The sequence below is a fragment of the Neomonachus schauinslandi genome, chromosome 15 (assembly GCF_002201575.2).
Source record: "Neomonachus schauinslandi chromosome 15, ASM220157v2, whole genome shotgun sequence".
NCBI lineage: Eukaryota > Metazoa > Chordata > Mammalia > Carnivora > Phocidae > Neomonachus > Neomonachus schauinslandi.
The window spans coordinates 30,260,578-30,286,120 of NC_058417.1; the positions used below are offsets into that span (position 1 = coordinate 30,260,578).

The 25,543-nt window shown below is 47.4% G+C and overlaps 1 protein-coding gene across 5 annotated transcripts in view; it reads right to left on the minus strand.

Annotated features, from left to right (window-relative positions):
• Window positions 1–242: 242 nt before the first annotated feature.
• HLF (HLF transcription factor, PAR bZIP family member) overlaps window positions 243–25,543 on the minus strand; it is an 80,668-nt gene continuing 55,367 nt past the window's right edge. For 3 of the 5 annotated variants that reach the window (XM_021704226.2, XM_021704224.2, XM_021704222.2), the window contains exons 3-4: window positions 9,673–9,893; window positions 243–3,872 (exon numbers count right to left, since the gene is read on the minus strand). In XM_021704226.2, coding sequence (XP_021559901.1) covers window positions 3,654–3,872; window positions 9,673–9,893 — 440 coding nt within the window. In that variant the 3' untranslated portion in view covers window positions 243–3,653. The remainder of the gene's footprint in view (window positions 3,873–9,672; window positions 9,894–25,543) is intronic. The other 2 variants (XM_021704225.2, XM_021704223.2) reach the window with 1 other exon arrangement.

The window sequence follows — 25,543 nt, forward strand, 5'->3', positions numbered from 1 at the left end:
ACTCCACTCAGGCAAGCAGGCCAAGCCAGCCTGCTTTGGGATTACTCTGATTAACTCTCCTAAAATGTGAGTTTTCCTAAAAGGAACATGGCGGGGGGGTGGGGATTAGATAAACTACCAGAAAAAAACCAAGCAGAGCCCTGCATGTTATGGAATGCCTGTCATTTTACTCCGGGGGGGGGGGGGCAGGGGGGTGGGGTGAGGCGCTCCCCCCAAAAATCTTTTTTTCTCTTCCTAAAACAGACCCAAGACCTTTTAAATGCACGCTTAGAATTATTGTGTGTTCCCTCACAAAACCGGTGACGATTCACGGGAGGAACCTGTGCGTTATCTAGTACAGCACCCTAGCCACACAAATCCGCTCCGCACTCTCCAGGAACCAGCGGTCATTCTGCTTTGTGGGATGTCAGCACTGGAAGATGAAAGGCCCATCACAGCCTCGCCCATTGGGTGTTTTGAACGGTCAGAAGGTGGCCAGTGTCTCAAAAGGAGGAAATGATCACGACAGCCCTCGCAACCCCTCCCTACAGCCTCAAGGGGCCTGAGCAGCAGGCCAGGCCAGGCTGATGGGTTTTCGCCTTCCTCTGCAAGTCTAGTCCACAGGAACGACAGCATGACCTTGTCAGGAAGTCCTGGGCCGCTCCTTCCAAATTGTGTGTAGATGATGTTGGCATGATTTGATTTGGATTCACTTTTAATGGCCAAGTAATTAATCTCCGAAAGATACTTAGGATGAAAAGGTGAAAAATGACAACAGGACTTTTAATAGCTGCAGTCTGCAGAACTCATTTGACCCTGGTTGATCCGGAGTCATTCCAGATCAGGCCATGACTTCCCACGCCATTTGGCAGAACTGCCTTATTTACTAATTGCCCTAGAAAGAAAGCAGGGAGTCCAGGAATGAGTGTTCATGTGTGTGTGGTGACAATGACCTACACAGAAGGCACACGTACAGACTCAAAGTTTCTTAAATTTTAAGACGAGGTAGGTTTTCTGAAACCTCTCCTGGCACACTAAAGGATGAGTTTTATTATGATTTTTTTATTTCTTCCACAGAGAACATTTGCGATCCTCATTTGATACAAACCACCTAACTCCAAGAACGACCAGTGCTCAGAGTTTTCTCAGCTACCATTTCACACGGCAGTGAACTTGGACGGTCCATGGTGCATCGCTTCTCCACTTAAAGATACTGCTTGTCTTTGTTTTAGTAATGACTGCCACTTAATAATTCCGTGGCCATTGGTCTTTTTACCTATAAAAACGCCAACTTTGCGTGTCCACCTGTGTCTCTTACTGAATACCGCTTATTCAGTTCTGCTTCAGAACTTGGCCAAAGGTCTTACTCATTTCACTAGTTGTATACCTGAACAATGCATTTCGATTCTAATGCTCTCCCACTTCCTACCGTCATCTGTGGCCCAGGACAAAAAGAATACCTAGTAGGAATATCCTACTGGTCAGGTTTCCCAAGACTAGGACACTATGACAGAAGCTTTGCGGGTGGACTGACCAGGAGACCACCAGATCATTAAAGAATTAGGTACTCTGGAGGCAGGAGACTAGAAAATCCCAATGATGAAAGGGTGTTTTAATCTAGCACAAATTGTTTCTTTGCAATAACAGCAGAATCTCTTGACATTACACAACTTTGTGAAACAAAAGAACAATCATCTTTAAAGTCAAAACACTTATCAAATTAGAAACCATACACATAACACCAATATCAACCTCATATTGCATAAGACGCACGTGCCCACAGAGGAGAACAGAATTGTTTGGGGTGCTTGCAGTGATATTTCATTCCAGGAACTCATAACTTTGAAGTGAACATTTTCGTGGCAGATGCTTTTCCTAAAAAAACACTGTATCATCCAATAAATATTTGACTAACATCCACTTTGTGCTTTTGGGTGACGTTAACTGACTTCTTTCTGAGACCTAATGGGAAACGAGAAAGCTCCTTCTATATTTTAGAGCGGGATTTGTCACACCAAGCTTCGATACTGTCATAAAATTTTAATTTAAAGCAAAACACATGCTGATGTATCAGTGATAGGCTTAAAATATTAAAGACTTCAAAAACCCCCAAGCGCTTCTTCTCTGTACAACATTGATGAATATATATCTTTGCTATATAATTTTAAAACATGGAATAGTTTTCCTTTTCTCTTTGCTATATATAATATATGTCTTCCAAAATACATCGTCAGTATTTATATCTGAAAAATACTGTACAAAAAAGAACTTCCTATAATTACTCTGTATAAACATTAAACAATTTAATAATCTCTCCTTTTGGTCTATAGTAAACATTTAAATTGATTGGATTGACCACAGTTTGTGACAACACCATCCTCTTCTGAGATACACCAGTGTCTTTTACATTCATTTTTCAGAAGTCCACTTTCTAAGAGCACATACGTTCAAAAAGCAAACAGAAAATAAGAAACATAAGCTCCAGAATCATTAATTTATGAAGCATTCAAAAACGACACGACTAGGATAAAGGGTCTTACAAAACATCAACTTATTAACTTATTAATGATTTTTAAAAACAGCAAGGTATAATTCACAAAAATATATATATTACAAAAAAATGGGGAAAACTGAATCTTAAGTAATTGTTTTGAGTATCAAGAGGGATATGGAAAAAGGTAACTAGAAAAGTGGGAGGGTGGGGGGACCGGAGAGGGGAGAAAACAAAACCAAACATATCAATGTCAAAAGCTGTTCCAAGATGCAATTTTTTTTGGCTCCTACACTGATAAATTAACCCCTCGTTCTGAGACCTGGCATTTCCCTCTGGTTCCCTGTCCTGGGGATGTTCTGGGCATGCTCAAATGCATTACTGTAATTTTTGTGTTTTAAAAGACAGTGAAATTCTTAGGGAACATATCCTATGTCCACTAGTAATACTCAGGCAGCATGCTCTAGCGTACAATAGGATTATTGCTTTAGGTACAGACAGTGCAAAAACACACTCTGTGTTCTAGAATAGTACTCTTACTTATCTGGGGTTGGTAGAATTAAAAGGAAACTTAGTAGATAGCAGTAAGTAAATATGGGATCTAATAAATCTAAACAGCACTTTAAATTTGAAGACAATTATCACCAAAACGGAAAATATGAGGAAAGCAACCTATAACTGAGAGAGAGAGAGCTGCAGTGTAGTGCTAAGTGATTTCTGTGCACCTTATTAGCATGGTAACTTACAGATTAAACAGAAACAAGAGCTCGTAGTCTTGACAACTGAGATCTACTAGTTTACCAGGGCCCTGCTGGGTGAAGCCGGGCAGAGGGTCCTGGAAGAGTAGGCGGGAGCCACCGGGGAGCGACGCGGGAAGGGGCAGGAGTGGAGAAGGAGGGAGGGGCAGGAGACCCCATGGTGGGGGGGAGGGTCCCCGCAGTCCAGTAAAAACATGGCACCTTTCTTTTTCGGAACTGAAAGACGATGAGAGGGCTACCTTAACATGGCAAGTGCACAAGCACGCGCGCGCGTGCACACGCGCACACGCACACCAGAATGTGAGTCAGATGTGTTTATGCCTCTGGTAAAGTGCTGATGTCAGAAAGGTTGCTTCGGGTGTGGTGCTATCAGGCGGGAAACACACTGTCCATCTATTCGAAAGCCAGCCCACAAAACTGCCATCCTACAGGGGCCCGTGTCGGGCCTCGTACTTGGCAAGTATGTTCTTGCATTTGCCCAGCTCCTTCCGCAAGTCAGCCACCTCCTGGCGCAGGGCCGAGTTCTCCTTCTCCAGGAAGGACGCCCGGATTGCGATCTGGTTCTCCTTCAGCCGCCGGGCGTCGCGGGAGCGCTTAGCTGCCATGTTGTTCTTCCTGCGCCGGGCCCAGTACTTGTCGTCCTGCTCATTAGTCACAGGGGGACAGAAACAAGACGTTAGATTTCAGCCGCGGAGGGGCTCGGGGTGGCGCCCGGGCACCAGGGACCCAGGCATCTCACCTCGTGTCTCCTTCCCTGACCGTCCGCACATGTCTGTCTGACACCACGGCCCGTGCGCCGCGGCTGCCCTCCCGCAGCAAGGACGCACCTGTCACAGCGCGCCCCTCCTTCCTCTCTGCCCCGCAGAGTACGTGCCGACCAGGGGACCCCAGAGGCTGCATAAAAGCAAGTAGCTCACTTCACACCCTAAACTACCTTCAGATCTCTCTGCGTTCTTTGATGAAAATGTTATTTTAAGAACCCTTTCCTTCCATGGGTGCTCGTATGCTTGTTGGTAGAAGTCCACACGATATTGTTGCAAGGCGACTTGGCAATATCTATCAACTGTTGAAATGCACCACCACTGATGGAGAACTCCCCTTCTAGGATCTCAGGCTCCTCCCATCTGCACGGGTGTGCACACAGACACGGGCACAGAATTTTTACTGTGGCATTGTTTCTAATAGAAAGAACTAGGGGAAACTAATGGGTAGGAGATTTAATAACTACATGATGATGGAATCATACAAAAGGATACTCTGCAGCTGTTACAAATAATGACCCAGCGGAACCAAAAAGATGTTCATGATATACCACTACATGGGTGGAAACAACAGCAATTTGCTGAAAAATATGTATGGCTTCGTCCCACTTTGGTTAAAAAATCATAATATTGTATATTCATAGAAAGAGGCCCAGAAGGATTTATACCAAGCTATTGAACGTGGTGCCTCTACAAGGGGAATTGGAGGAGGGACGCCAAGGAGAGAGGTAGGATCTTTCACCTTTTCTTTCTGATGTATGTCTTGGTAATTAAAAACAGAAATTAAAAACACACACACACACACACACACAAACTTCCACCTGCCACTGATCAATATCCTCATATTGGTGGCTAGCATTTAAATAATTCACTCCTAATCTCCTGTTTAACTCTGCTCTAGGCCTTAATTCTCCTGAGTACTACTTAAATGGGCATCGTGTCCTGTCCCCCTCATCATTGCTCCCCCGCCAAAAGAAAGGAAAACTTTCTGAGGAAAACTAAGAAATGCAAGTCTTCTTTTAGGCCTTACCAATTCATCTATGGTGCCACCCGGTGTGTTTTGCAACCCTTTCTTTTCAAGGACTTGCAACAGCAAATCCCTCCATCGTAGCGAGTCTAATGCTTGCAGTTAAGGCAGTTAGCAGTTACTGGTCACCCAGAATACGTGGGCTGAGGCCAGTGCTTACCCTCCCCCAGGATTGCGAGGGGCAGTTGGCACTGGAAGAGGTCACATGGGTTGGGACCCAGGCTGCAAGGAAGGCCCAAGGTCAGTGGTGCACCCCACACCCGCCCATTACCCTCGGCAAACGTGTGCCCTGCACGGAGACAGAAAGTGTGAGAGCGCGCGTGCGCAGACACCTTCTGCCCGCCATTCACCCCATTCACAGTCTGGTAACCGGTTCCTTATTTATAAAGCACGCCCAGCCTTCTACACGTTTCATAATAATATGTAACAAAGTGAAAAAGTGATCTTCCCAATAGCTGGCACTAGCATCCTTCTTTCAGAGAAGAAGGCTGTGCTTTGAAGAATAGCTGGATACAATGTCCACAACAGCCAAACTGTGGAAAGAGCCAAGATGTCCATCGACAGATGAATGGATAAAGAAGATGTGGTATATATATACGATGGAATATTATGCAGCCATCCAAAAAAAAAAAAAGAAATCTTGCCCTTTGCAATGACGTGGATGGAACTGGAGGGTATTATGCTGAGCGAAATAACTCAATCAGAGAAAGACATGTATCCTGTGACCTCACTGATATGAGGAATTCTTAATCTCAGGAAACAAACTGAGGGTTGCTGGAGTGGGGGTGGGTGGGACCCATGGGTGACTGGGTGATAGACACTGGGGAGGGTATGTGCTATGGTGAGCGCTGTGAAGTGTGCAAGACTGTTGAATCACAGATCTGTACCTCTGAAGCAAATAATGCAATATATGTTAATAAGAAAAAAAAAAAGAAGATAGAAGGAGGGGAAGAATGAAGGGGAGAAAATCGAGGGGGAGATGAACCATGAGAGACTATGGACTCTGAAAAACAAACTGAGGGTTCTAGAGGGGAGGGGGGTGGGGGGATGGGTTAGCCTGGTGATGGGTATTAAAGAGGGCACGTTCTGCATGGAGCACTGGGTGTTATGCACAAACAATGAATCATGGAACACTACATCAAAAACTAATGATGTAATGTATGGTGATTAACATAACATAAAAAAAAAAAGAATAGCTGGATAAGTCAGCTCAGGGCAGGTGTGCTGTGGCCATTGGTGGGATTTGTCGTCTGTGCTTGAGAAAAGGGGGAGAGGCCAGGCTAGCTGGATGGAGCGAGCTGGGAGGAATGAAAAGAGAGTCAAATGCCTCCACAGAGGTAGGAGGACCTAAGGGCATATTAGCAACCATGAAGCCTCCAGTTCTGATGGCAGTTGTTTGGTTATTTTGATGTAAGCCCCAATTCCAACACCCCCTCAAGAGTCTCGGTAAGTCTACCACAGTCCATGTTCCTTGGGTGTGTGGTTTCCAAGATCATTCAAAAGAGGAGCTGACTTAGGAGGTATCAGAACCTGACCCAAGGGACCAGGAGCCCAGGAGGTAAAGGAGCGCATAATAACAAGCCCCTGAGAGATGGCAGAGGCTGGGGGCAAGGTAGAGGGAAGGGAAGGGGGGTGTACTGCATAGGCCCTGGACTTAGAGGTGTGTGACTGGTGTTAAGACCAGGGGAGTCAGCAGCTGACCTCAGGGTAACAACCAACTTTTCTATCTCTTAGAGCTCTTCTCACTTTTTTTTTTTTTTAAAGATTTTATTTATTTATTTGAGAGAGAGAGAATGAGAGAGAGAGCACATGAGAGGGGGGAGGGTCAGAGGGAGAAGCAGACTCCCTGCCGAGCAGGGAGCCCGATGCGGGACTCGATCCAGGGACTCCAGGATCATGACCTGAGCCGAAGGCAGTCGCTTAACCAACTGAGCCACCCAGGCGCCCCAGAGCTCTTCTCACTTCTAAATGTTTTCATTTCCCAGCCTCACCTGTCCATACAAGCAGGGGAGCTAGGAAAGGTGTAGAATGGGGACCATCTCAGGTGGGAGGGGAGCTGGGAGGAGGGGTGGAGCTGAGAACGCAGAAGGCAAGAATGGATGATGGAAGGAGGACTGCCCTGGACCAGAAAAGCCGCTTGCCTCCCTTTGTTACCACATAATGGTTGGGGGAGGGGGAAGCAGGCTGTTGAGGGGGGCTGACAAATCCGGCACTACATTCCTGTCCTCTTCTCCTCTATTCTCAGGAACAGGGGCCATCTGGTCATCTGGTTACCCCACCCAGCAAGGGCCCACCCAGTCCTGCCCCATCATCTTCCTCAAGATCTCACATTGGACACTGCCTCCCCCCACCAGCCCCCTCCTGACAAGTCAGCGATCCTTTTTTCTTGCCAGACTAGAAGTTCCTTGAGAGTAGGAACAATGTCCATTCTGGCTCACTTCTGTATATCCCCAGGGCTTGGAACACACAAGCATTTGAAAAATATTTGTCAAGTGAACAAATGAACAGTTAAAAGCATGAAGACATCAAGGTGATTAAACTGATTCTCAGCTAGGAATCCCAAGACCAACACTGCTTACTTCTCCCAGGAGAAGTGTGCTAAGCCCAACGAATGGTGCCAGGGAGGGTTCCCACAGCTGTGGGGAAGACCATTTACTGACGGGGCCATTTCGCTTGACTGGTTTGCTCGCCCAATGCTAGGGGCCACAAACACCTCTCCCACCCACCTCCAGCTCAGTCCTCTCTGCCAGAAGTAGAATTATGTTACAGCGCTGCTTCTCATTTCCACATGAGATCATGGCCTGTGGCCTGAGGCTTCCCTCATAACTGCAGAAATCCAAGGACACTTGGCAGGAGAACGGTCCTGCCTGCTACCCACCTGCCATGGGAGAAGGTCAGGCCCGGCCGTGACAGCAGTACTATGCATAGTTCCAGCACAGTTTTCCCAAGGCCTCTGGGTTGCCAGGCTGACCTGGATTATTCAGTAAGCCTGCTCTTTGCTTTGAACTCGTAAATCTGGAGACCCTGGGAAGGTCTGGCTGCAAGTTAGAGCTACTGCTCAGGATCATCCTTCCAAACTGCTCTCTGATCAAAAGCAGACACATGCTGCATGGCTCCTCAGTTGAGTTGAAGAGACGAGCTCTAAGACACAAGCAGGATCAGATGGCTAAGAGAAGGAAAAGCGTCCAGTTGAGAGACTCAGCTGCCCAGGGCCTGATCCCCTGGCTCTTTCTTACCCTCTCATAGTCTGACCATCAGTTCCCAGACTTGTTTAGGTTTCATGGTGTGTCTACTGTGAACTTTACTCTTCGGATTCTTAGGGGACAGCTACTGGTTTGTCCCCCAAGGGCCCCTCTTGTGGCTCTTGGCAGGGCCAACATGCTGCAGTGACATTTCTGGAAACTGGAAGACTCGGGGACCAGGCCTTCCACGAACCAGCAGAGTTCACCTTACTTCGCCTCTCTCCCTGCTCCATTTCCTCAACTGCAAAACGGTAATTTTGGTCTAAGGAACTCCTGAGGTCCCTTTCAGCCCTGACATTTGATGAGTCCGCCTCACTAAGATAATCTCGTACATTGATAACAGCAGCAATTTCAATCTGCTGATTTCCTTTTCCCCCAGTGCTCTTCCTAGATAGCACAAACAGGTAACCGGTCTAAATCGGTTCCAAGACCATGTCCCAAACTCGCATGTGCCCAGCCTACAAGTGACTCTCCATCCACACCACAGTTAGTTTTGAGAAATGGGGGGGTCAGAAGCTGGAAAAAGGCTAATTATGCCTGGTTTCAAGGCCTCGAATGTATACAATCACATCTCTATTGTCCATATGATTGGAAGGAACCATAAACCAAAAAATTCTAAGCCATGGCTAATCAAAAATGGTTCTATTTTGGGATTAGTGGACATGGCATAATTTTGGAAAGAATCCTCTTCCTAATTATTGTTAAATGTGTCAGATTAATTTTGTTTCAAGTTGTATCAGACTTTGTAAGGTAAATCTATTTTCCTTTATAAATAATATGTCCCCTCAACGTAGCAGAAGAGAAACAACCTGGAATTAACCTTTTGTTGCGATATTCAAGTGATCATTATTTAAGACACAGCATAAACATTACATATAAATATGTAAGGGAACCCACCAGCTTCCTTAAGAAAATCCCACCTAGGTCACCCGAGGGTGGAGAGAGGTCCTATCTCTTGTTGTTACTCCCTGGGGCCTATAAGGCAGAGGAAGCAACTGATTATCAATAAATTCCCCAAGGTAAGGTAACCCTTGAAGGACTTTGCGGTCCAGATGTCCTTTGCAAATAATTTCCTTTCTCTCTCCAACCCTGAAAGATTTTGGTTTTATTTTATTGGGCTTTCCTAGGCTTCCCTGCAGATAGTAGCAGGTTCGTTTCCTCCATGGATTGTAAATCACTCCAACATTTTATTTCTTCTCCTTATTTCTGTGCTATATCAAGACATGAAAGGCATATTTCAGAAGACACCCAGGGAGGAAGCAACTTGCCTAGAGTCACATGCCAAGAAATAGGATCAGAAATTACAAGTCCTTTGTTCACTGGCTTGTGTGATCTTCCTGGAGGTCACGCTTTTAAGCTGCCTCTTGATCCCACCCTCCATGTGCCCAAAGCCTGATGACCAGTTCCAATTTACCTTCAGATCATCGGGGATGAAGACTTTGCGTGCTTTCTTGATCATGGGCTGTGGCTTCAGTTCTTCCTCAGAGAACTTGCGTTTGCGAGGGTCAAACATTTCCTGGCCAGGGATGCTGGAGAGGGCAAGGTCTGCCGGGTCTGGCTCATAACCCACCGGGACCTGGATGGTGTCAGGATCGATGGGACTTGGTGTATTGCGGTTTGCTGGCAGCAGCTGACCTGGAACAAGGCAGGAGCTTTCATTCAGCAACACCACTGCAGCCCCGTTAGACAACTACTTGATGATACTCCAGGATGAGTGGCAAGAGTCTTCGACTTCCTATGTGACTAACAGTGCTTATTTTATTCATCCTCACCGTGTTACTAAGAACACAGCAGGCTGATGACTTTAACTCATGTCAGATCAGGCAAAACAAAGACCCACACGCATGTTTGCAAACTAAATAAAAAATTACATGCATTCATTCTTTCCTGTAACACATTCATGGAGCACCAACTATGTGCCAGGCACTCTGATTTTTACCTTTAAGGTGTTTTCCAGGCGAGTAAGGAATCAGACCCATAACGAGCCCATTGGGATACAGTGAAGGGGCGGGGACAGACGTAAACCTCCCGTGCTTCCGGAGCGTGGGGGACAGTACCTAACACAAAGGAGGTTCGGGACACTTTCTAGAGGTGACGCTTGGTGTAGCTGCGACTTGAGACAAACAGTGATTAGCAAAAAAGGTAATCCAGGGACAAAAACAAGCCAGGGGGCTCTCTCTTCGAGGGGCCACGGTAGCCTTGGGTAGCTATAGCACTGACGGAGTGGAGAGAGGCATAATGCAGGAGATGTGGTCAGGAGGGTGCGCAGTGGGGACACCATACCAGGCCCTGAGTGTCACGGAAGGACCCTGCGCTCCGAAGGGACAAGCAGAGCTCAAGTTGGGAAAGCGGGCTCAGGCAGCATGAGGAACGGACTGAAGGAGGCACGGCGGGAGACAGAGCTGGCTTCCAGGCTGCTGTGATGACCCCGGCGGCGACAGTGGGAAGAGGGTGGGTTCAGGAGGTATTTCACAAATTAGAAAGGACACGTCGGGGAGGACCGGGCTCCCCCGTGAGGGTTCTGCAGGCCCAACCACCGAAACGCACAAACGTCGTCCCCCCGAACGACGGTGAAAGTGAACTTAATAACAGCCCGTGATGTTTACGTGGGCGGCTCTGAATCTTAACTTCTAATTCCCTCTGAATTTTACAATTGCTCCCTTCACACCCAGAGAATAAATGAGAGGAGACCGCCTGGCGGTGTTTGGCTGCAACCTGTACCCCTCACTGCTAATGGCTGGACGGCATGTGAAACGTCCTTCAGGTTTCATTAAAACCTACCCCAGGTTGGATTGCGAAGCCACTGACTCCCATTCTAGCTGAACTGTAAAACCACCCTCATCTGTTTTCTGGAAAGGCCTGGTGGGGAGCCTGCAAAATGAATGTTCGGGGTGACCTCTGAGGTCCTCACTCCGCTTTGAGCTCTCTTTGTATCCTGCTTGCCAAAGACGAAGAGCTGGGCCCCCGAGGCATTGGCAGAGGACAGAGATTTCTCATTAGCCGAGCTGCAGCTCAGCGCCGGCTTCTAGACACTGCTGGGTTTGGTATTGGATGGTGTCAAGCTAGATCTGATCTTGTGCCTCTTGACATTGCCTCAGACAATGAGCCATATCTGAGTCAAACGGGGATTTTATTTTCCCTTTAGAAATTCTCTTTGAACTTAGTAACAAAGCTCCCCAATGCCCTATCGCTCCTGGCACCGTCCAACACCACCTCCCCCACAACCTAGACACATGCCCAGGCATATGCACCCTCTCCTACCCTCTGGAAGCATCTCGTAATTAATATTTCCCAAACCTAATTGCTCCAAGTTACTTCAGAATTCTGTTATGATGTTATATTGCAGTGTTCTTCTTTATTGCTTTATAAATGTTAAGCTTCACACACACACACACACACACACACACACACACCCCTCCTCTACTGGGCAACATGGCCTTTCATGTTTTATCTACTTTATGCCCAGCCCACTCCTCGCCATGGTACCCACTTCAGAGGTCAGCATCTACAAAGAGTATTCCTCATTTTAACGGTGGTCCTCTGAGACACTGGGCTCTGACATTCATTCGTGGACATTCTAACAATAACACTGCACATTCAGGCAGAACCTTTCTTGGCATTCTTTCTCTCCAGCCCTTTCTTCCATGGAAGTAGGTCAGGCCTACCTGCAGAATGCAGAAAACTTAACGGGACCATAGATGAGGTCAGTGGCTTCCCCAGGGTCAGACAGCAAATGGCAACAGATCCAGGTGAACCTGAGAAACACAACCAGGTCCTCTTTCTCCCCAAAGATACCCTCAGGCCATCTTGTTCATCTATATTTTCTAAGGAGTTGACTCTGCTGGACTCACTTTCCCTCCCTTTATTCCAAAATGTCAACAGTGCCATTGGGTCAATGGAAAGGAGGATCTTTATTATTTTGTCCTATTTTTGTGGATTTTCAAAATTTTAATGGAAGGATTTTCAACCTAAGAATGTATCATTATATAAACTTTGTAAATTACCAAAGATGTTCATTGCAAAATTTCAACAAATGCAGAAATGTGTCAAGAAGTGCTCCTCTCCCCTGTCCCCAGTCCATCTTGCCTCTCTTCCCAGAGGTGACTGCCCTTAACTGCTTGATGTGAACCTTAGGTGCAGACACATAAATGATTTAACTCAAATAGGATTATACTACTCACATATCTTAAATTACTTTTTCAATATATGATATACAATTTCCCATGTTAGTACAGATAGAACTACTTTGTTCTTTTTAAAGGGTGAGTAGTCCTGAGGCACCTGGGTGGCTCAGTCGGTTAAGTGTCTGCCTTCAGCTCAGGTCATGATCTCAGGGTCCTAGAATTGAGCCCCACATCTCCTTCTCCCTCCGTGATCTCTCTCTCTTGCTTTCTCTCTCTCTCATAAGTAAATAAAATCTTTTTTTTTTGAAAAATTTTAAAAATTTTATTTGAGAAAGAGAGAGAGAGAGCGTGCATGCGCAAGAGAGAGAGAGAAAGGATGAGCAGGGTGAGGGGCAGAGAGAGAAGCAGACTCCCTACCAAGCAGGGAGCCTGATGCAGGACTTGATCACAGGACTCCGGGATCATGACCTGAGCCGAAGGGAGACGCTTAACCGCCTGAGCCACCCAGGCGCCCAATAAATAAAATCTTAAAAAAAAAAAAAAAAAAGCGTGTGAGTAGTATTTACCCACTCATTCCCAACTGATGGATTTTTAGGTATTTTTGGAGAAGAGATTCCTAGAAGTGGGGCTGCTCATCCAAAAGGTATGTACATTTTATATTTATAACTGTACTGCTAAACTGTCATTTCTATTTATACTTGTACCAACATTTATGAATGCATTTCTGCACAATATTAATTAAAAAAAATTTTTTTTAAAGATTTTTTATTTATTTATTTGAGACAGAGAGAATGAGAGAGAGAGAGCACATGAGAGGGGGGAGGGTCAGAGGCAGAAGCAGGCTCCCTGCCGAGCAGGGAGCCCGATGCGGACTCGATCCAGGGACTCCAGGATCATGACCTGAGCCGAAGGCAGTCGCTTAACCAACTGAGCCACCCAGGCGCCCACAATATTAATTTTTAAAATGTCAATCTGATAGATACAAATATCACTATTGTTTTAATTTGCATTTCCCTTATTACTAGTGAGACTGAACATCTCAACTATTTATCAAGTATTTATTTCTTCTGCTATGCACCACCTCTTCCTGTCTTTTGCTCCCTTTTAAATGGATTTTGTTGCTTACTCATTTGTAAGAACTCTTTATAGATTGGATATAATCCTTTCATCTGATTTATCTATAGAAAATATTTTCTCCCAGACTATTGTTTGTTTTCTAACTTTGCTTATAGAGTTTTCAACTATTGGCAAGACCTTACATTGTAATGTAGTAATATCTTGAAATCTTCTCCTTTTTGGCTCCTAACTTCCTTATCTTCTACCCAAAAATTATATTATATATGCACACATATGTATACATCTCTCTATATATACACATATATGTATTTATATATGTATATATTACTCTATACTTTTCTCTAATACAACTATAATGGATTTGTATTTTTAAAATTGCAAGTCACCTAGGATTTAGTTTTGTGTATAATATAAGCAAGGAATTTTAATGTTTTCTAAATGTCTTAATATAATAATATCAGTAAGGCTTGATATTTGACAAGGCAAGTTCTGCACCCCTTACTGTTCTTTTTTGGAAAATTTTCTTTGTATTTTTTTTTCTTTCTAAATAAAGTTTCCTTTTTGCTTTTTTAAGATTTTATTTATTTATTCGTCAGAGAGAGAACACAAGCAGGGGAAGCATCAGGTAGAGGGAGAAGCAGGCTCCCCGCTGAGCAAGGAGCCCAATGTGGGGCTCGATCCCAGGACCCTGGGATCATGACCTGAGCTGAAGGCAGATGCTTAACTGACTGAGCCACCCAGGCGTCCCTGAAAAATTTTCTTTGGTGTTCTTATATTCTTTAAGATGAATTCCAGAATATACCAATTAAGTTATAAAGTTATTATTGAGATTTTTGTGGGGTTCTTTTTTGAGATTTTTGAATGAAGACTGCATGAAAGCTATGAGTCAATTTGGGGACAAGTGAGGTCTTTAAAATATTGAGTATACCCATAGTATAACTGTCCATTTTTATTTATTTATTTTTTGGTCTTTTTCTTTTTTTTTTTTAAAGATTTTATTTATTTATTTGACAGAGACAGAGATAGCGAGAGCAGGAACACAAGCAGCGGGAGGGGGAGAGGGAGAAGCAGGCTTCCCCCCGAGGAGGGAGCCCGATGTGGGGCTCAATCCCAGGACTCTGGGATCATGACCTGAGCCGAAGGCAGACACTTAACGACTGAGCCACCCAGGCGCCCTTCGTCTTTTTCTTACACCTAGCAGTTAAGGCTTATAGTTTTCTTCATTTTATTTTTTAATTTTTATTTTATTTTTTTAAAAGATTTTATTTATTTATTTGACAGAGAGAGACACAGCGAGAGAGGGAACACAAGCAGGGGGAGGAGGAGAGGGAGAAGCAGGCTTCCCGCCGAGCAGGGAGCCCGATGCGGGGCTCGATCCCAGGACCCCGGGATCATGACCTGAGCCAAAGGCAGACGCTTAACGACTGAGCCATCCAGGCGCCCCAGTTTTCTTCATTTTAACTATTCATATTTATTGCTAGGTATATCTCTTAAACGTTTTATAGTAGTTGTTCCTAGTGTAAATTTTGGTTTACAACTATTGGCAATAGTTGTAATTGGTTATTGCTGGGGTTGAGGAAACTACTGGTTTTAAAACACTGGGTTTATATCCAGCCCCTTTTACTCTCTAATTAGTCCTAATTGCTCTAGCACTGCCAACTTGGTTTTCTAAGAGAAAACTAACAATCTTATCTTCTGCCTCTGGGGACAATTGTTGCTTCCTTTCCGTGTTGATAATTCCTACTTTCATAAAACCTCACTGCATTAGCTAGGCTCTGCAAGACAAGGAGGAGTAACATGGGTAAAGACTAGAGATTGTGTCTTATCCCAGCCTTTAATGGAAGAAGTTTTTAATACTTCCTAGGAAGTGTTCAAGTATGAAGGTTTGTTTTCTAGCATCCTAATGGGTGCAGTTTGACAAACTAAGGCAGTTCCAACATATTGTACTGAGAGTTCTTTCTTTCTTTCTTTTTTTTAATCAGAAACGGTGCATTACATTTCCTCAAATGCCTTTTTAGAATCTGTTGAGATGATCGTGTGGTTTTCTCCCATATTTGTTAAGTCTGAGCCTGGGGTTTCTCGAAGGCTTGCTTTGAAAGATCCGGGCTACACAAGATCAACCCCATGTTGTAGACTCTGCAGTTTGCAGACACACTGTTTTCTTTTTTTATTTATTTTTTATTTTTTTTTTAAAGATTTTATTTATTTATTTGACAGAAACAGAGACAGCGAGGGCAGGAACACAAGCAGGGGGAGTGGGAGAGGAAGAAGCAGGCTTCCCGCTGAGCAGGGAGCCCGATGCGGGACTCGATCCCAGGACTCTGGGATCATGACCTGAGCTGAAGGCAGACGCTTAATGACTGAGCCACCCAGGCGCCCATGTTTTCTTTTTTTTAAAAACATCTTGATGAAAGTCATTTCCAAAAGGGCCAGGGAGGATTTCTGGAGGAAAGCGTGGAACAAAAGAACTGAAATCTGGAAGAAGATGAGAAATTACCTTCAAACACAGAACTGGCCTCCACTTTTGTCACAGATTAACCATGACTAAACCTCCAAATAGGATAACTGAAGATCGGCGATTTTTTATATACTTCAACAAGAAGTTAGCATCTTGTGTCCAATTAGCTGACTGGCTAGAAGTCACCGGTGAACGGGGACAGCAACAATCTGTGTCCTGTGTCCTTATCTCTTTTCAAGTCAATGGTTTGTTTACGCTATGGCTTCGTCAAAGCAATAATAAGTCATAGCTGTAGTTGCTGTTTCATCCTCAAGGCTAATTGCAACACCTCCAACCTTTTGGTTGTGCTTCTTGTTCAGGCAGTTAAGTAAACAAAACCTTAGATCTGTAGCAGTAATGTCAGGACAGATAATACTCCAGTGTTTATCACTGGCGAGCATTATTCTCTATAAAGGATGGCCGAGAAAAGAGAAAGTAATCTGGTTTTGGCTGAAGTGTTCTCTATTAGCACTGACGGGTGAACTTCCTCGTGATTCGAAGACTGTTCCCAGATCTTGGTCCAAGCTCTTTCTCTCCTCCCCATAACCAGTTTGTGGTCCATTGGCTTGCCATCACCTCTGGACCCTGGATGGCCATAAGTTGATTTGAAATAGCACCATTTACCCTCTTTGCACCCACTGCTTTCAGAAGAAAACTGCCATCGGGGGTCACAGCCTATTCTGCTATAAAACACCACTGCTTCTGAGAATCCCTTCCATTACAGGGAGCCAATTAACTTAGAAGAACGTAGTAACACTAGCGAGTCCCTAAAGAGTGCTCATGATACGTACAGGGATTAAATAAAAATCTCACAAGTACCTCCTCCGAAGGATATGGGCTTTGTGGACCCCGAGGCCAATTAGCCTGTCTCTGTTCTGACGGCAGGAACCTCTTCTCTTGTTCACCAAGCAAGTCTGCAAAAGCAGCTGCATCCTAAGAGTCAGAGGCCTCCCCCTTCCCTCTACCCATGTTCTGTTCCATGTGGCTTTGCAGTCCCAGGCAGAGTCTTATTTCCCCATGCCTTGAATCTGGGCTGGTACTGTGACTTGCTCTGGCCAACAGAGTGTGGCAGATGTGACAGTGTCAGCTCTGAGGCTGGACCGAAAGAGACTGTGCCTGCCACGGCTGCTCTCCAGCTCTCTGTCACCCCCGAGACCTGCTCGGTCCAGCCTACTGGGGAGTGAGGGGCACGTGGGCACGCGGAACAGGCCAGTCTAGGTCAGCTCCCTCGAGGTGCGAGTCCAGCCCTGCTCAGCAGAGCCACCCGACTGACCCATAGCATTTCCAGGTAAGTAAACAATAAGCGTTCGTTTGTGCATGTGACTACTTGGTAGATAGAATCATGAGAACAGATGAGTGATCCACGAGGCTGAGCTACTGCCTACAGGGAGCTGCTTATACAGTAACACTAATAGCTTGGCAGGGTTGTCGACGTCCAGGGTAGTGGTTAAAGTGTGAAGGGAGTCACACTTGGGTTTGAGTTGATTCTGCCACCAGTGTGTTATAAACTTGGGGACCAGAAAGAAATACGCCTCCCCCATTTCCTAATAAGGTCTGTTTTAAGGGACAAGAACTCTTGGTGCTCCGCCCTCCCCTTTTTTAAATTTCCCTCTCTGAGTTTCGGTTTCTTCATCTGCAGATGAAGATTACTATGCCAGCCTCATAGGGTCGTGTGAAAAATGAATGAGATAATGTATATATAAAGTGCTTCACACAATGCATAGTACCTGGAAAGTACTCAATAAATGATCTAGATATATGCACAATTACACAATATAGATACTAGCATCACAAATACTTAAAACAATGAAAGACTGTGCCCCCCTTGTCCAAGCCCCCCCAGTCTCCCCCGAACTACTGCCACATCCCCCTAACGGCTCTTCTGCCTCCCATTCGTGTCTCCACAATGCACTCTCCACGCAGCTACCAGAAGGTATTCTAAAAATGCAGACCCATGCAGGGCACTCCCCCATACCAAAACCCTCCAAAGGCTTTCCATCACCACATATGATAACATTCAAGACTCCCCCTCACTCAATATGCTTAGCCATGCTGGCCTTCTCTCTGCTCCTCACATACCCCAAGCAGGACCCCACCCGGGCCTGTGTGCTCAGCCTTCTCTCCCCATAAACCCTTTTTCCCCTGCTCTCCGCCTGCCCAGGCCTTTTGCGTCATTTAGACACCAGGTCTCCTTGATCCTGTGACTTGCCCCGGCACTCCGCCTTCCCGACCACCCATGTGATCACCTTTACAATAGTCATCTCCACCCAAAACCGTCTTTTGTATTTGCTCGACGTGTGTTGATGGCCTCCCTCCACCTGCAAGGAAGCTCCACGGGCCGGGGACCCTGTGTTATTTGCTGCCGCAGACCCAGTTTCTATATGGAGCCTGCATGGAGGCGGCACTCAGTACACACCATTGAGTAACCAGAAATAAATACTCCCAGATCCTAACAAGGACTGTGTCAGGAAACAGGGACTATTTTCTCTTTTTTATTATATTTTGCAAATTGTCTATAATGAGCACCTTTCATTTTCAAGGTCAGAAACTAAAACATTACTTTTTAAAGAATGGGCTCGGCTTCACTTTGCACATAATACTTCCAGGCGCCCATGTGAAATGTGGTCAAGAGAAGACCACTCAAGTCCCTAGAAAAGAAGAGGAAGGAGAGGAGGAGAAAGAGCAGACCCAAGAGAGACAGGAGAACCAAGCGGAGGAAGAACAGAGAGAACGAGAAGGAGGAGTCAAGAAACTAAAGCAGGAACACAGGATGAAAGGAGAAGTGGAAGAAGGGGGGGAGGGAGGGAATGTAGAAGGACAGAAGGGCTTAGAAAGGAAGAGAAGGAGAGAGAAAGAAAGAGGATGGGAAAGAAAAGGGTCAGCTGAAGACTAACATGGGAAATGTCCTTCTGGATCCCGGCTGCTGGGACTCGGACATGATGCTGACACTCTCTAAGTGTCCTGAGCCTTACACGGCAGACACACGGACGTGAGGCAAAAACGAATCTCTCTCTCACTTTGAGTCAGATTCAGACAAGGTTCCAAGTACCGCTCATGGCTGCTGAACAGGTGCACCCAAAGGCCCACCACAGAGATGGCTTTCATCTAAGCAGCCCTTCGCCCACGACTCCCTCCACGCAGTAAGACCATCAACAGAAATCTGGGTTAGGCTTGATGCTGAAAGGCCAGCTTGGTCCCTTATGTGCGACCATCAGTGCCCATGTCGTGCCATCCCATGGGCTGGCAGGCGGGCACGCCCCACCCACTGGGTGATCAGTCTCAGTCATACAGATGGCTGACTGGGTGGGGCCCTTACCCCCCAGCAGGCCCCTCTGACGGGCCGCCTCATCTAATCCTCACAATGGCTGTGTGAACGTGGAATTATAAGTAATTATTAGTATCATCCTTTTCCAGATGTGGAAGCAGTTTAAGACAAGCTCAGAAATGCTAAATAATTTGCCAAAGGTTGCCCAACTAGCAGATGAAACAGGGACTCACCTCCCCATTTTTCTGACTCTGAAGCCCAAGTTTTTATTGTTGTTGTTGTTGTTTTGTTTTTAAAAAGATTTTAGAGAGGGGCAGAGGGAGAGAGAATCTCAAGCAGATTCCGCACTGCGTGCAGAGCCTGACACGGTGCTCGATCTCACGACCCTGAGATCATGACCTGAGCCAAAATCAAGTGTTGGACGCTCAACCTACTGAGCCACCCAGGCGCCCCTGAAAAATCGAGTTTTTACTTGTGCAAATACCCCAGAAGTGGAGGCCAGAGAGCATAGTCCTGCATCAGTGGAAAACGAGGGACTCTGCACTTCCAGAGTGAGAGTCCTGCATCGGGACCTGGGCTAGGAGCCTAATGTACAACATTCTACTGAACCATCAGCCCCCCGCCCCACGGGCAGATCGTGTCCCACATTTTATGGATGAGGAAACGTTTGGTGAGAGAGGTGAAACCACCTGCATCAAGTCGCACAGCTAAAAATCTGGTTGCGGGGGCAGGGTCGGGTGTCCCCTCAATCCACAGCCCATGCTGTGTTCCTCTTGGAGGAGTGGGAGGGGATGGGGAGGACCCCACAGGTTCCCTTCTCTCAAGCCCAGCATGGCACGCAGCAGATGGACCCCCAAAGAGGCGGGAAGAGCCCATGGACAAGGGCCCCCAGGAAGTTATGGGCAGCCAGCCACTGATTTCCTCTCCCTCTGTTCCTTCTTCTCTCCCCTCCCTCCCTCTCCTCCACCACCCAGTGCCCTGACTGGCTGAAGGCATGTCTGCCTTTGACATCTCCACTGCCGGCCACAGGCTCAGGGCTCCTGTCCACACTACGTCTCGCTCACTGGCATCTTTAATGAGCTCTGGGACAGCCAAAGACCATGCCTCATGACGAGAAAGGTGAGCATCCCTGGCAGAGAGGGTGTCTAGTATATTGTTGTGTGGATATGAAGTTGGCTTCAAAGGTCGCTTCATGGGGGAGGCATGTTCTGCCTCTATGCCCTTCAATGATCACTATGCCCATGAGGGCTTGGTCTGGGTTTGGGCACAGAGAGACAGCTGGGACTCTGTTCTGAGGCTCAGCTCCACCTTCATCCCTCTGCTTTGACCCGTCCCGTGAGACGGCGCGGTTCACCTGAAAGCTCAGACACACTTGGATGCATCATGGCGTTGCCCCTAAATGGCTCCGCAGCCTGGGGCTGTCGTGTGGCAGGCAGAGTCTTGTTCCCTCATCTGCCAAGTGGGGCCGGATGGGGTGGGTGCCAGGGCCAGGAAGGCGAGCTCCACAGTGGGCGTGGGGTCCACGCATCCCTCCCACACGCTCCCCAGCACCTGTTCTCCTGTAGCTGCAGCCCCAGAGCCTGTGGCCCCCCCCACGTGACCCCACGTCCAGGATAAGCACTTTGCCCTGGGATTGTGCATCAGGACCCGAAATGGCCCTGACTTGACTCGGCAGCTCCTAACTTGGCAGGAGCTGGGACCGGATTAACAAGGCCTCTCATTCCGAGGCTGTTTATTATCACACTTCTTGCCAACGGTGTCAGCAAGAAACCTGCCTCCTTGAACTGACTGAAAGGTGAAGCCAGAGGAGCTCATAACCACAGCCCGTTGCAAGTCAGTCAAACAGCGGGCAGAACAGACGTTCCCGCTAGAGGTTAGGGCACAAGTGGGCCCACCAGCCTTCTCGCCATGGCCCCTGAGGCCCGGCACCCTCCATCTCCTCCCCTGCAGGCCAAGGGCCTCTCCCCATCGCTGCCACAGCACCCCAGGGTGTAGAGAAGTCAAAGACGGGCCAGAAATGAACTCAGGGCCGAAGACTGAGGCCCAAGTGAGGCGCCTCTCAGATCGGGCAACCCTGGACCCTGCGGTGGGTATGGAGGGTCGTGAACAGGGAACAAGAGGCCCTATCCTCCTCCCACACACTCATGCCCCACCCCCACCCCACCCCACCCCAAAGCTACAGTGCTACGTGGGAAAAGATCGGGCCCCTTCTGCCCGTGCTGGGAATGCACGGTGCACTGAACACCCAGGAACGGGAAGGTGAAATCCCAGCCGCCTCTGGCTAGCTCCAAGTCTTCAAGTTGCCTTGTGCTCCAGCTCTCCCTACTGAAGGAGGGGAGGCCCAATCCCTCCCGAAAGCTGCCACGGGGACGGTGGGAGTGGCCAAGAATGACCACTTCAAGCCTCCCGGCAACTCCACGCCCCAGGAGACAAGCGACAGGAGACACGTGGAGAGGACCAAGTGGATACTGACGTCCAGTGTCAGACCCCTGCCATGGGGTGCACGGTGGGGATGCCATCCAGACCCACCACTTTCCACAGATGAGTGGCTGACGGGGAGCAGCTCCCGCTTGCACTTACGGCTGCATCTGGACCCAGGTCAGCAGCACATTGCGTCTCTACGGCCTCATTCCACCCTCCTGACAGTCCTGGGAAGTAGGTAGGACCAATGGGCATATTTTCCAATGGAGAAAGTGAGCCACTAAGCAATTTCCCTCGGTCCCCGTAGGACGGGGCTACTTTCTGATCAAGCAGAGAAAAAAGCTCTCCCAACCTGGAATCTATTTTCAGAGGCTCTTTCCATTTTTAATGATAACACGCACCACTAGAATCAGCACCACCTAGGTCCCTGGAGTCCCTTTAATTGTCTGAGTTGGTGAAAATGTGCAGGCCTAGTCATTTGAAACCGGCAGTTTTCAAAGTGCTGCCATGGCGAGTTATTAAATTGTCTATTCTCCTTTGGGCTACGTTAAATTTTTTGTTTGGATTTAGGGGAGGGAGTGAAACAGTGAACCAGATAAGGGGCGAGGCTTGCCGACGCGCCCTGAGAACCCATGAACCTGCGCCAAACAAACGGCCCCCACTCTCCCCGAACAACACCCTTCCTTCTCTCCCCAACCCCCAACCCAAACCAAACAAACATAGGAAGAAAAACAGGATTGTTCTAAAGCCCGAGTTTCCGGATGAACATGAATAGGATTCAGGTGTGTCTGTGGTTCTGCAGCTTCTCAAGGAGATTCACAAAATTCTTTCCTGTGCAAGACTCCAAGCTGAGCACCCAAAAGTAAACATGCATTTCCAGAGCCTCCTTGCCTTGGCCCGGGGCCAGGGCTCTGTGTGGCTGTCTCCTGCCAAAGTTCACAGAGTCCTGGCCTGATCTGGGCGTCACTGCACATTGCCCTCCAGCCTCACTTTTACCTCCTGGCCAGGGTGTTTAGACCAAACCCATCCTCCTAAGCTCCCAGGGACCATCAGCCTCTCATGCCTGCCAACTGTCCATTTCTCCAACCCATCAGGCTTCAAATATTAACCATTCCCTGGGCTTCCCTTTGACCCCCCATTAAATAACAGGACGCGAGGCTGGAATGACAGCAAAGGCTCATTCCGGCTCTGGCAATAAATTATCCCTGCAGCTCACGGGAGGTTTTCCCTTGCGATTTAGATCCCTGTTTGGGGCCAGGTTCAGGCCATTCTATGGAGGACTCGGACAACTGCGATACCTTCCTCACTGGTCTCTCTGCCACCTGCAATCCCGTCGGCCAACACGGCCACCAGGTTACTCTTCCTAGAACATCTCCAGGGTCAAAGGCAGCCAATGGCTCCCCACTGCCTCCCAGTTTAACCACAGACAACCAAGGACCTCCTGACTCAGGCACATGGCCCTCACCATGGAGTCTCTGCTCAGACCAAGCTCCTCTGCCTGGCTTCTTGGACATCCTTGCTTCACATCCTCTCTACCTCTACCTGTCCCGCCACCTATCCACGTTGAATTCAGGCCCTCCTCCTGCTGATTGCCCCAGTGTTGGTGGCAAATTTTAACTTCCCTCGCACTTAGTGTCTAGATCATATTGCACGAAGCACAGGCAAACCTAGAATTTTGACCAGATTAAGTCACTCTGCAACTTCTAAGCAATTACCTATTCTCAGATTAGATTGGAAATCTTTTCCGGGAAAGGCTTTGCCAATGCCTTGCATAAAAGATGATCAGCAAAGGCTTGCTGATTAAAACATTCATTTGTGGGGGTGCCTGGGTGGCTCAGCGTCCGACTCTTGATTTCAGCTCGGGTCATGACCTCAGGGTCCTGGGATCGAGCCCCGTGTCGGGCTCCGGGCTCAGCAGAGAGGTGGCTTTGAGGTTCTCCCTCCCTCTCCCTCTGCCCCTCCCCCCATGCTCTCTTTCTCTCTAAAATAAATAAGTCAATCTTTAAAAGAAAAACAGAAAACATTCATTTGTGTAACAAATATTCACTGAACACCTACTATGCACTAAACTCTGAGAATTTATAAATAAAACCCAACCCCTGGGAGCACAGAGACTGGAGGTAGAAACAGTGAGCAAGCAGACGGTTAGAATACAAGTGCTAAGTGCTCTGAGGGAGCCTTGCCCAGGGAACCAAAGGTTGGAGTTCAAAGGTTGATCATTAATCCAGATCCCTGCAGAGACTGCAGGGACATCAGGAATAGCTTCTCTGATGGAGCTGGCATCTTGGTGGACTCCCGGAATTGCCCACACAAGTCAAGGCACAAGGGGTGGCCAAGGCAGAGGGAACAGAATATGTGAAGGCATGAAGATGTGAGGAAATTCATGGGCCAGTCAGGGAACTAAACGATTGGCATGGCGGGAGCTCAGAGGGCAGAGAGAGGGGTAGAAAGAGTGGAGACCAAAGACTGGCTTCAGGTGCTCAGATCTTATCCTCAAGGGAATGGGAGCAATGGATGAAATATTGCTGTGGCACCCAAGTGGACGAGGGATCAGAGGGGAGAATGGAAATGAGGGTCCCCCCGCAAAATGGCAGAAGACCAGGTAGGTGCAAGAGTTACTGATGAGGTGGGTTCACTGTGAGCCAGCTCGATATGGGGAAAAGAGAAGGAGAGAGCAAGATAAACTTGTAGGTTTCTGGCCTGGACAGCAGGAAAGGAGGTGGTAAAAACTCACTGAAAACAGGGAATACAGTGGAGTGAGCACATCAGAAGGAAAAGACGGTGTCTGGTTGTGGGCCCATCGAGTCTGGGGTGCTGGTGCTTTCCAGATGAAGAAGCTGGAACCCATGGATCTCAGCTTTGTCTAGGCTTCAGGAGAGCAACCCGAACGACACATACAGACTTAATAACCTTGAAATCCCCCCAGGAGAGGACACAGAGCATGAAGAAAAGCAGAGAAAAAAGATCCTAGGGGAACACTGACATTTTAGGGACATGTAGGGCCAAGGAGAAAAGCACTCCATGGAGGATACTTTGGAGAGGCCAGAGACAGAGGAGGTAAACTAGTTCTTGGACAAGCTGGTGAAATGGGACTGACCAAAAAGATGGTTCTCCTAATTATATTGTTAATCCCTGATGGGCAGTCACTGTGCCTCCTAATCAAGGAGCTACATTATTACCTCCATTAAACAAATGAGAAACAATACAACAAGACAGATCAAGTAGTTTACTCGAGGTCAGATAGTTGGAAGAGCCTACATTCAAATCAGGGCTAGCTCCAAGGCCCTCACGTTCTTTCTACACGTCCACCAGCACCCACACACATCCACCTGCAAAACTGGGGCCAAAGGCTGGCGTCAACAATTTCCTTCAAGCAACACTCCCGGGCCCCCTGCATGTGGCAGGGATCCTACGGTTCTGACACGGATCTTGGGATGTCAGGTGTCTACTTTCCAATCTCTGCGGGGGTATTTTGTGAGGGATGCTTGCAAGGGTGTTCCTATGCTGAACAACCTAGCCTAACAGAGGTGTATTTCCATCTGCTGTGTGTCCATTACACCTACTGCCTGAAGTTCCCACAACAGCTTTTTATTTTTGTATTCTTGGTCTGGCAAGCTTATGTTGGGAAGGCATGAGCAGTGGAGGTAGGGAGGATGGTGGATGAGAATGCCTGGAGGGATCCCCTCTCTAGCCCACAGTCTGAGATGTCCGTACCACAGGCTGGGTGTATAACATGGAACAGGGATATTTCCTCTCTCCTTATTAGTTAATGATAATTCTGAAAGGTTGCGAAATAATAGGCAATAGGAACTGCCGGGGGGGGGGGGGGGGGGGGGGGGGGGTTTGGCAAGGCCGGGGAGGGGGATTTTTTTTTTTTTTTTTTTTTTTTTTTTTTTTTTTT